At 39.7% G+C, this 12,159-nt stretch overlaps 1 protein-coding gene across 9 annotated transcripts in view; it reads left to right on the top strand.

Annotated features, from left to right (window-relative positions):
* Positions 1 to 7,552: 7,552 nt before the first annotated feature.
* Positions 7,553 to 12,159, top strand: part of LOC124111943 — a 70,329-nt gene continuing 65,722 nt past the window's right edge. For 2 of the 9 annotated variants that reach the window (XR_007218316.1, XM_048384004.1), the window contains exons 1-3: positions 7,568 to 7,720; positions 8,354 to 8,502; positions 9,344 to 9,428. Coding sequence is in view for 4 of the 9 variants with exons in the window: in XM_048384004.1 (XP_048239961.1) it covers positions 8,365 to 8,502; positions 9,344 to 9,428 (223 nt within the window). In the remaining 5 variants the exon portion in view is untranslated. Of the gene's footprint in view, positions 7,735 to 8,353; positions 8,503 to 9,343; positions 9,429 to 12,159 lie in introns of all 9 variants that reach the window. The other 7 variants (XR_007218320.1, XR_007218319.1, XR_007218318.1 and 4 more) reach the window with 7 other exon arrangements.

The following is a 12,159-nucleotide window of genomic DNA, read 5'->3' as shown; positions in this document are numbered from 1 at the left end:
TCTGTCATCTCAGATTTGCACAGCAACATGCAAACATTATGTAATTGCCCATTTACCCAACATTAAGAATTAAATGAAGGATTCAAAATAATGTGATTTACATAACATTTCCACAGCTGAATATTAAAAATTTGAAGCCATATAATGTAGTAAGACAAGCTGCAAAAGTCGGAGCAGGCAGGTATAAGATTGTTAATGTGTATATGTGTCATATGCTGACATTCCCCAGGTGCCGGTCACCCTATTTATTGTTGTGTTGTTGACACTGATGAACACCTTCTGTCCTACCCAGTCAGTCTTAATCCATGCTTATAAAATCTCATGACATTGATGTGGTGAGCTTCAGGTCTTTCTTCCTTTTTAATTTGTTTCGCATTTGACTCAAAAGCAGAGGATTATTGGAAGGTCTTCATAGTTTTTAATTGATTTAAACTCTCTTTTTTCATACTGAGAAAAGACATGTCATGTTTTTACTTGAGATCAGGTTGTTAAAATCTTCCCGAGGGAGAGTTGACTGACTTTTAAAGTCCAGTTTCCACCCTTGCCGAACTAGGTTGGTATTATGGAGTTACATTTTGGCTGGAATAACGAGTCCAATCAAAATCGTGCAACGAAATCTGGTTCGTAAACTGTCGTGCAGATTTCGGTTGATTGCAGTATTTGCACTGCATGTGCACCACCAACTTGTCAGCAGATATTTTCCAAATCTTTTCATGTTTTTAATCAAGGTTCTCATGTTATTTGATTCACTTCGCGATGTTAGACCCGTTTTATCATAACATAGATGTTGCTTATTGATCAGATCGTCTTGACAGGGCACTGCCATTTTGTTTGAAACAAATGCAAGTGATACGAGAGGTGGAATCTGATTGGCCCATAGGAGAGGCTTAGAAGGGACATAACACGTAATGACCACTGGTGGCGCTACGGTCGAGCCCAGGAATTCCAGCCTTGTTCGGTCAACTCTCTTGCCTCGGAAAGATGGGTTTGTAAGGACAATTTAAGAAAAATGTGCCATTTTGGTTTTTATTGATGTAATATACATCCAATTAGCTTTAGTACAGTGTAGGCCTTCATCCTCCTTGATTGACAATTTAGGTTTGCATCCAATTGATGTGATATTGTGTGTAGAACACATCAGTTGAATGTTTGAATGATGAGGTGTGGTGGTCTTCAGAGACACTTGTTTGTTGAACAAATGATTCCTTGAATGATGGGTATTTGAACGAAAGTGAACGAGTACTATTTTTTCTAAAATATAGTGTGGGCGGGCAGTGTGTTTTTCTCTTCCTTTTATGGGGTTGTTCAAACTGGTATGTTAGCAAATAAACAGTTGTGTAACCAAATAAACAGTTATGTACAAACAACCTGGGAAAGGGCCTCCCAACAAAAAAGTAGATTCTATTCCTTGTTGAGCAAAATACTGGAATACAGTATTTGACTACTGTTGGACTTAAAATATTTAAGGATTAGGGGGGGATTATTTTAAAATGGAAATAAAAAACGAAACATGCGTCAAACTTTATGATGATGTGAGCGTTGCCTGAGAACCAAGAATATTATTTTTTTTAGCCATAGGTTCATGGGTTATTTATGGAAATACAGATTGTAAAGTCATTTTAACATGATCTGTGGAGTGAGTTGAGACTCTACTTTGAACAGTATTTTATGTCACGGAATGTCGGCTTGATGTGACAGAGTAGTCCAAAGTGATACGGATCTCAGATGTTCGTCGCTATGGTGAAACTGACAAGCACAAATTGATGCAGACAAACCAAGCATCATGAACACAGTGTATTTTGGATTCAAACCCATGCACACAAACATAGGATGATGGCACACCTAAGAGACAACTATGCACAGCAGATTGCAGTGCCCAAGACAACTGGGCAACCTATATCCACAAGATGTGTGGTCCATAAAAATTATGCATAACAAAATTCTTCAAGCATATTCACCATTACTTAAAACGTTAATCTCACAAAACTGTTATTGTAAGAAGTATTACCATAACACTTCATATGTATTGTCTTGATGATGAATGTTATTATTTTTCAAAAGCAATAAAATCAGCATTTTCATCAACAGAAACCTTTGTTATCTGTAGGCAAGTGTCAACAAGGCGCCAAGTGAGCCTGTAGTCTGTGAAGTTTTTACTTCTCCCAACCAGTTGAAAGGAATGCAAGTGGTCCTGCAACAATAGCACCACGGCAGGGTTGGTGTGTATTAAACTGAACATAATTGGGGTGGGTGATAGTGTGTGAAAACACTTTTAAAATAAATTGAAAAACTCTTTACAAACCCTCACTATTTTAATTTTTTTAATTCTGAACCTACCACTGGGAATATACACTAAAATATTCATATATTGTTTTCGTCAAGCCAAATGGTCATCTTTTCTACAAACTCAATTAAATATACAGGTCAGGTGAAGTGGGGTTAACGTTGCATTTAAGATTGCGCTTATATAGTGGGTGGCTGCTTCTACCACCGAGATACCATGCCGCCGTTTCATATGGATTCTCCACTCTGACACAGCAGACTGACTCTGAGCCAACCAGTCATCGTTACCGAGCGCCAGGCAGAGTAACTTCCATATTTGAATGTCTTTTTGGTGTGACATAGATCTTGATCTTCTGCTCGAAGCCAAGACTGGGCCCTCTATCCACAAAACCACAGAGGCAGTCCTTAAATATACGAGCAACAGCAACTAACTGTTATGAACAGGTGTTTCATTACAATCTTTGGTTCAGGATCGAGGCTTGAATGTATAGGCAGGCACACTGTACATGTCCATGACATGTCCTGAGCCCTGTGATGGGATTCGAACCATGGACCCTCGGACCCCTTCAGCTGGTTGACAAAGTAAGGATGTCATCTGTGGGAAGACTCCATGCCCTGCAGCTGAAAACCCCATGGCGAGTAAATGAACAGTGTTCAAGGGTTATGACAGTCGCCTGTAATGTGGGTAGTTAGGTTTGAATTACAGCATGCAAGTGAGTGAATTTTGTTTAGACAACAGATTCATTATCCCAGCTGTTTGTTTGTTGTTTAACACCGCACTCAACAATATTCCAGCTATATGTCGGCTGTCTGTAAATAATTTAGTCTGGACCAGACATTCCAGTGATTGACATCATGAGCATCGATCCACACAATTGGTGAGTGAGTGAGTTGGGTTTAACGCCGCTTTTAACAATATTCCAGTTATATCACGACGTGTCAGCTTAATGTGGGAGGAAAGCCCGAAGTGATGCAGGTCTCTCCACACAATTGGGATACGACGACATGCATCAACCAAGTCAGCGAGCCTGACCACCCGATCCTGTTAGTCGCCTCTTACAACAAGCATAGTCACCTGTTACTGCAAGCATGGGTTGCTGAAGACCTGCACTACCCCGGATCTTCACGGGTCCACAGCTATGTTATATCTGCCTGTACACAGCTGAATCAACAAAGTAGCCACCAGAATAGATGTAATACGCCATCTGGATACAGCGACACAGAATCATCCCAATGGCATATTGTGCAAAATGAATGGTTGACCTATGGCCCGTGGCTATCAAAATTCTGATCAGTCAACAGTGTGAGAAACTGAGCTAGACCGATTGTCTATGATGAATAAGTTGAAGGATAAGGAAGAACATTGTAGTGGTGTTTGTTTACACATTGTCCAGACTTTGTTCATCTTGTTGATTTGACAACTATTAATTTATCCAGCTTAAAATGCAACAAAAAATATGTTTGAAACATATTTAATTCTTGCTCCCAATTACACCATTTGCAGTCTGGATTTTAAACTATTCAAGGGTTGCATGCCCCTGTACTTCTCTAGAGGGCCGGATTGCATACTGTTTCTTGCTTTGCTCTGGGTGGTCCACTTTCAAAAGGTTCTGGGGCGACCAGAGTATATTTCTTTGTGTCGTACACCGATTTGTAACCACAGTCCTAACTGACTTAGCAGCCTTAGGATCAGTAAATTGTGGATCTGATTGGCTGAATTTATTGTTTTGTTTGTGTTCCTTTGAATGTAGACCAAACTGAAGTGAGAGCAAATGTTGTATGTCACAGTCAGCAATTCAAAGGATTGGCACCTCGCACCTACACAATATACCGACTCTGAGTCAACCAGTCCTTGTTTTAGCCCCTTAATGCAAAGTGCCAGGCAGGGTACAACAGGTACCATCTGTTCACGTCTTTAGGTATGACACGATGGGGATTGAACCCCTCCCTTACGCTCTCCGGCCAGATGCTCTACCACGAGACCATGGTAACGGTCTAGCAGGACAATGACCACTTGCCTGCTTGGTGAAAAAAGGTCGACTACTTATCTTATACTTCACGATAACAAGACACCTGGAATACATGTAGTTACTTTCCTGTACAACACTCACAGACACTGTCTTGAAATACTTTCATTTTCAATCATCGTTGGTGAAAAGAATATACATTTGTTAAAGATATGTCTTAGTCTCATACCTCATTTTTATTGCAAATTGCTAAACATGCTGAATGGGATAGTGTATCAAATATTTTGGCCCTCCAATTTTGCATATTGAAAAGGTATTTGGAGTAGCAACTCACCAAATTATTATGATTATTGTAGGCTTAATTGGCACCAAGTGAAAACGACACTTATTGGTGAAAATGGTACCTTGCTATGCCAAAGCGGCTACTATTGGGAAGTGAAAACGGCACCTTACTTTTTCTTTACGTTGGTTTTAAAAACCAACAATAAACATGATAAATATAATCAAACTCACAGTTTTACATGAAAACTCAAATTGGTCATGAAATTGTGAATGTTAATCTCCTTCAACACTTTTACATTAGAAATTAGCATTAACATGCCAACACTGGCAGGCACAACAAAACTTATCAGAACCTTCTGGCATTGCAGCTTCAGGAATAAGCTACCCCTGTTGCTTCTGTTAAAAGTGTGACCCATTTTTCACACTACAGATTATTAGAACTCCATTCAGCGATAAACGGTTGATTATGCAATGAGAAGCGTTATGAACAACGAACAACAATACAATTATGTCTGTGTAAAACTCTCAGTAATAAAAGTGTACATAAATTTTGGGAGCCATGCGTTACAGCTTTATCGAAGAGCACAATAGCGAGGGATCCCTGTATTACATATGAAATCCATCTACATACTTCTAAATATGTGAAACTGCGAAATTAAAATTAATTTGTAATTGTAGAACCCAGGTACCCACAGGATTTCCCTGACCTGTGCTTAGTCACATGATATACTGTTTAATGATTGATTGTTTGTTTGTTATTTAACACCGCACTCGGCAATATTCCAGCTATATGGTGGCTGTCTGTAAATAATCGAGTCTGGGCCAGACATTCCAGTGATTGACATTATTAGCATCGATCCACACAATTGGGATATGATGACATGCATCAACCAAGTCAGCAAGCCTGACCACCCGATCCCGTTAGTCACCTCTTACGACAAGCTTATAATACTGTTTAATGTAACTCAATGGCTACACTACAAGTCGCTGACGTCCATATTTATTTCATACTATGCATGCATTTCTTCTGACTTTTATATGTTTGAGTAAAGACAAAGCTTCAGTCAATTTCAGTATATGCATGATCAGATCGTTATATACATGTAAATAGATTTTGCCAGGGCTTCAGTAAAACAATTCCCAATCGGACATTCTGTACTCAACTGAGATCTTTAGTTGGTACCCGAGAGGCAAATCTGGACTCATCCCAGTCCCAGACCTTGGTGACATCAGTAGTTGTGCTTAGTTTATCATATAAAAAAACTACATCTTTTGATAAAACATTTGTCATGTAGTGGGTTATGCTGGGTCAACCAATGCGTTTTTCAATTACAAATCAGCTGATGGCAACCATAACATACTTGACAATACTTCATTGGAATAGTGTTGCATGGAGGTTTGGAGAGGGATTCAGGATGGTTTTGTAAAAGAGGGGCTGGAGTGATAGCATTGACCGATGCTAGCCTGCTGTAGGTCCAATGAAGTTTTCCAGTCTTGGACCAATGTTGTGTACAATCTCAGCCCAATGTTGTTGTACTATCTGGGTATATACTACTACACAAATCTTTTGTGCAATCATAAGGTTATGTTTTCGCCAGACGAAATCAGTGCTGTTTTAGCCTGCACCCTATTATATGATCTACAGAGTAATAATACTTCAGGGTTTTAAGCAACACACAAATGTGTGTCCAGTATGCCAACATGACGAGAATGGACGCAGAAATAAAATATACTGTGTCCAGTGGGATGCACAATAATATTTATTGTACTTACAGCGCATCAAGAGCAGTGATGGGGGTCTGTTATTTCATCCATCAATCATGACCAATGTCGAGGTAAAACCCTGATACTTCACTAACACTCTATGTCACAGCACCCTTACCATCATATGTTAACTTACAGACTAAAGATATTGTAACACATTAGAACAAACAAAAACTATTTTTTAATAAAAAATAAACAATGTCTAATATGATAAAGCAATAGACAGTTATTGCATTTCCTTTCAGCAGTTCCACATCATTTCTGGTAGCGGTTTCAAACAAGGACTAAACATATATTGTTTCTTTGTATTATTATTGTAATAATGCCTTGAATTCTGTTGCATATTTCCTAAACAGTTACACATCACTTCTGTTACTGGTGACAGTCTGAATAGATTGAGGAGCTTCCCTCAAGGCTCTCTCTTCCCGTTTCTGTCTTTGAATCTCCCTCTTCTGTGCAATCTTCTCCTTCACCATTTGTCGCTGTTCCTTTGCTTTAGATATGTTAGAAAACACCGACTGTCGAGTAAGAAGCATCTTCTCCATTGCCTTTCTGATATCTATATGATCAGGTATGTGAACAAAGCGAATTTGATGGCCCTGAACAAAGAAATCACTGAACCTTTGCTCGGGTCCTTTGACAGGTCTAAAAACGACGTCTGCCATAGTCAAGTGCATCTGTCCGCTAACCATCAAGATTTGGCCATGTACCGAATTTTCATTTCTTAATTCAACTGTCGTCTTTACACCTTCCATGGCCTTTAACAGACACACAAGTGTGTTGGTAATTTTATGCTTTTCTCTCGTGCTTGTCATGTTTATTGGTCTCCGAACACTTCCTTCTCTTCGACAAATTTCCCCGTCACAACCAATCCCATGCAAACTTCCCGCTGGAATTACATGGGCAGTTGTCTCCCGTTGATTGTAGTATTTCCCAGCATACAGATATTTAACAACAGTCCACAAGAGAGTTTCATATTGCATATCGTCTATTTATATTAACATATAATTCATATACACATTTAAAAATAAAAAGCATATGAGTAAAATATGTTTGAGTTAATATATCTTTTTATTTTAATTACAAAAAAGCAATAATGTTTAGATTCAATGATGAATATTGAACGTTTTGAGTTAGTAGCATCTTAATTGCCCCTTAAGCACTTGCAAAATAAGTTTTTCTCTTTTAATTTCCGATTTAATAAGCCATGAATTATGTACGGTACGATAGTAGCTCCATATAAGTTATTGTCAAAGTTTGAATTGATAACACCTTATATATCAAACGGGATTGTTTTGTTTTTATGTTTTAAGCGATTCGCAAAGAATCATCATGGCGGCAAAAGTTTGTGTTTTGAACATGCTGTTTGAGAGTTATTGATTTTTCGTCTTCCAAATCGTGACATTCAACTGACAATGCAATAGGTACCTCTTGCAAAGTAATACTATCATTTATTTATGGTATCATCCATTTAATGACATTTGTTCATTGAAAATAAGTGTTTTAAATGGGACACTAGAAGATGAATACATGACCCTTTTTGTGGATAGCATCTTCTTTTTATTCTTTGTCACGACGTTTCAAAGCTACTTCTTGCTCCATCATGTGTCATTTATTCATGTTCATCCAACTTCTATATGCCTGTCAAAGACGACACTAGAAGAGTTCATAGGTCTTCCTTTCATCTGTGATCGTTTACTATCTAGACGAATATTTGTCAGAATATCAATATACTAGACAAATTGAATGAAATCATAGTTGATTGTCTTAATATAGTTTATAAATATCATGAGTAGTTGTCCAATTTATGCTTGGACATTGTAACTACGGGCTGGGCCTTTATGACCTAAGCGGCTGATCTGTTTGACTATTATAAATATTAAGGTTCAATGTTTTCCTCACAGTTAAATTAGTCAATTGCCTGAAAAACGCTTCTTGCTCAGGCCAAAGAAGCTCTACTCACAATCTATTTTTTTTTAAGAAAACAAGTATGTCACATTTTCAACAGCCAGTACACTTTTTGATGCTCCCCTACCACAGTGAAGTTGATGTTTCAGCACTATCCACCATGGTGGATCTACTGGAGGACTTTCTGTGTGGGAGATACAGGAAATGTGTCCAGTACCTGGCGGGGTGTGAAGATGGCAAGTTCCAGCCATCACAAGTACAAGTACAGTCCAACAAGGCTGTCTGCCAGCTTCTCATGGTAATCCATCAGGGTTAAAACAAAGGCAACGATTTTTGTAATCTTTTTGCGGAACCTTGAGAAGTTAAAAGTGGAAAACAAATGAAATCTGAAAACGAAAATTCTTATCTGTCTCTCTGTGTACCTTCCAGAGTCTTTATTTTTCTGAATTGACACGGAAGGGATGATCCTGAATTGGACTTTATAGTGTTAAAATAGAAAGTTTTGTTGTTTTAGTATGTGTTTCCTTGGATTTGAGCTTTGCCACCACCGCGATTGGTTTTCTGAACCATGCACTTATGACAGATGTTAGAGATTTCTGACTTCTCATATACCTCCCTGGGGAACTTTTCTGACTTATGATTGGTTGACATTGAAGGTCAAGGTCACTTGGTATAAAATAGGCATAAAATTATTGTGTACACGATAACTTGAGTATTTATGAAGGGAACTTAATAAACTTTGTATACATAAGCTCTAATTTCATAAATTTTAATTATAAGGTCAAGGTCACTCGGGGTCAACTAATGAGCATTCAGATTTGTTATTAAGGTAGCTGGGGGCATATGATTTTCTGTTTCCAAGTTGTAACACATTGTGAGGTCAGCTGTCACCTGACATAAAGTTAAAATGGTTCCTGATACAATTTTCTGTTATGGGAAAGTTTTGGGGCATTCAGGAAAAAGTGGGAATGGCACTGCTTCTGTGTTTGCATGTAATGCAAACCCTTTTTGTTATTATAAGAATCTCATGATAGTGTATTCAAATATCTAGATTTGCCCTGATTATATGGTTTTTAGTTTGTCTGCTTCGTACCCATTGTGCTCAACCCATTCATTGTTCTACATCTCAATCATTTCAGACTCTGTCCAGTTCCCCAGCGGATGTTGACAAGACTCTGAGGACTTCTCTCAACAAGCTGGAAAATTATCTTACCCAAATACAGAGTTTGTATTTATGGCATTCATTATCATATTGATTATGGTAATTAAACTCACAGGGATTTATCTAGGCTTTCTAACCATTTGGTATTCAGCCCCAGTTCTTCACCAAATGTAAAAAAAATCCCAATTTTCCATTTCAGATTATTGTGATTATAACCAGTGTTTTAGTTGGCGAAAGGAACGTTTTCACTGAAAAGTTGGCACCAATTGAACAAAATAAGGGTTTATTGCATTTAATATTAATGACTGCAATTTTAAAATACTTCTTAATAAAATAGTAATAAATCCATTTATAATATGCCAGATTCCTTTCACCAAGTGAGTTTTTATGACACTTCATTCTTATTACCCAGTTGATGGATCAGTGTGCACTTGAATTTCATACTCAGCCCTCTGGGGATTTTACCACCCAAGCTGCCTGTACGGCGCTAGAAAGTACACATTACCATCTTATCCTACCAGGTACCCATTCACTGCTGGGTGAACAGAGGCATATTTCAAACAAAGTCACTTGCCAAGGAGACACTGTATATTCTACATGTGCTTCAGTGTGGGGCAGGACTGAAGCCCTAGAAACTCTCAGGAGCCAAGCTGCCAAACATGGCACCCATCCAACTAGTCTCCGGCACCCATCCAACTAGTCTCCAGCACCAATCCAACTGGTCTCTGGCACCCATCCAACTAGTCTCCGGCACCCATCCAACTAGTCTCCGGCACCCATCCAACTAGTCTCCGGCACCCATCCAACTAGTCTCCGGCACCCATCCAACTAGTCTCCAGCACCCATCTAACTAAGTCTCTGGCACCCATCTAACTGGTCTCCGGCACCCATCCAACTAGTCTCCGGCACCCATCCAACTAGTCTCCGGCACCCATCCAACTAGTCTCCGGCACCCATCCAACTAGTCTCCAGCACCCATCTAACTAAGTCTCTGGCACCCATCTAACTGGTCTCCGGCACCCATCCAACTAGTCTCCGGCACCCATCCAACTAGTCTCCGGCACCCATCCAACTAGTCTCCGGCACCCATCCAACTAGTCTCCAGCACCCATCTAACTAAGTCTCTGGCACCCATCTAACTGGTCTCCGGCACCCATCCAACTAGTCTCCGGCACCCATCCAACTAGTCTCCGGCACCCATCCAACTAGTCTCCGGCACTCATCCAACTAGTCTCCGGCACCCATCCAACTAGTCTCAGGCACCCATCCAACTAGTCTCCGGCACCCATCCAACTAGTCTCCGGCACCCATCCAACTAGTCTCCGGCACTCATCCAACTAGTCTCCGGCACCCATCCAACTAGTCTCAGGCACCCATCCAACTAGTCTCCGGCACCCATCCAACTAGTCTCCGGCACCCATCCAATTAGTCTCCAGCACCCATCCAACTAGTCTCCGCAAATAATGTTGCTTAACTTCACTTGATTTGTGGCCTATGCAGTGTACACAGGACCGAATTCCACCATTTATCTTAATTTCAGAAAGTAATGACTTTTCACAAATTGTCAATTTGGATTTTTTTTAATTCCCAATTCGCTTGCCAGCCAAGGGCAGTTAGATCCTCCTCTAGATCACAAGTGGCCTGGGCGATATGGATCCTGACAGCCAAGGGATGCAACTCTGCACATCAAGGGAGCTGATGGTCAAAACATGACTGTGTGTCATAGAAGCGTAAAATAGAAAATCATCATTGTTCCCTCATAAAGTTTTGAATTGGCTTCTAGTTTTACCTATAATGTCCCCTACCTCCTGAGGGGAGTCACTATTAGACTGACCAAGATAAACCCCTGTGTTTCTATCATGTCTATGTATTACTTTGTTGATGTAGTTACTTGCCTAGAACCGTTTTGACCTGGATCAGAACATCGATTGTCTAGTGTATTATGTCCTGACTTCATTATAATAAATGCCCTGAATGCTACCATAGCTTTGCTTGAGGATTGAAGTCACAATGTCCATCTCTTTTATCAGTAACTGATATATTTATAAAGATAGCTACGCCATAGTTTGTAAAGAACAATGAAGAACAAAGTTTGGCATATTTCACGATAAAACATTGTTCTACCATAATGACATTTCTGGAGATTCGAAGCATGTGCTCGCAAGTTGATGACGTATATTGGATAGGGCTGGGACAAGTCCCAATTTACTGCCCAGGTACCCACCTCCTTATTACCCGACCCTACCCGGGTACCTGCTGTAGATCTCAAGAGATGGTAAAACATGTCCGATTTGGAATAGATTGACCATACTTCTGTCAAAATAAATTTAGATACACGTATAAACCGATCTGGTCATGCATACACTGAAGTTGACTGATGTTTTATCATCATGCAAACATAAAAAGTCAGAAGGAATGTGTGCAAAGTCAGAAAGAAATGTGAACATTTATCACTTATAGTGTTACCATAGAGTTCAAGATAATTTTTGCCATTGAGCAATATAATCATGTGACTAACCACGGGTCCGGGTAGTCCTGTGGTTACCTGGGTCCTACTCAGTACCCACCCGACCTGGGTACCCATCCCAGCCCTAATATTGGACAATATTATAATTGAGAGGGGAGTGTCTAGTGAGTTGTTCCCCATACATGTAACTGGGCAACAGATAAACGCGATGACTGAATGATCGCATCCAAAAGTGGGAGAGATATGATAATTGGTATTGTGAGAAAAGGTACAGATGATGGATGTGAGGATGGTGAGAAAAGTCCGGAAAATATCCACCTGTGCAT

Source organism: Haliotis rufescens, unplaced genomic scaffold, assembly GCF_023055435.1.
Source record: "Haliotis rufescens isolate VD_foot unplaced genomic scaffold, xgHalRufe1.0.p SCAF_5, whole genome shotgun sequence".
Taxonomy (NCBI): domain Eukaryota; kingdom Metazoa; phylum Mollusca; class Gastropoda; order Lepetellida; family Haliotidae; genus Haliotis; species Haliotis rufescens.
The sequence above is the reverse complement of the archived record's forward strand: the minus strand, read 5'-3'. Positions and strand labels throughout refer to the sequence as shown.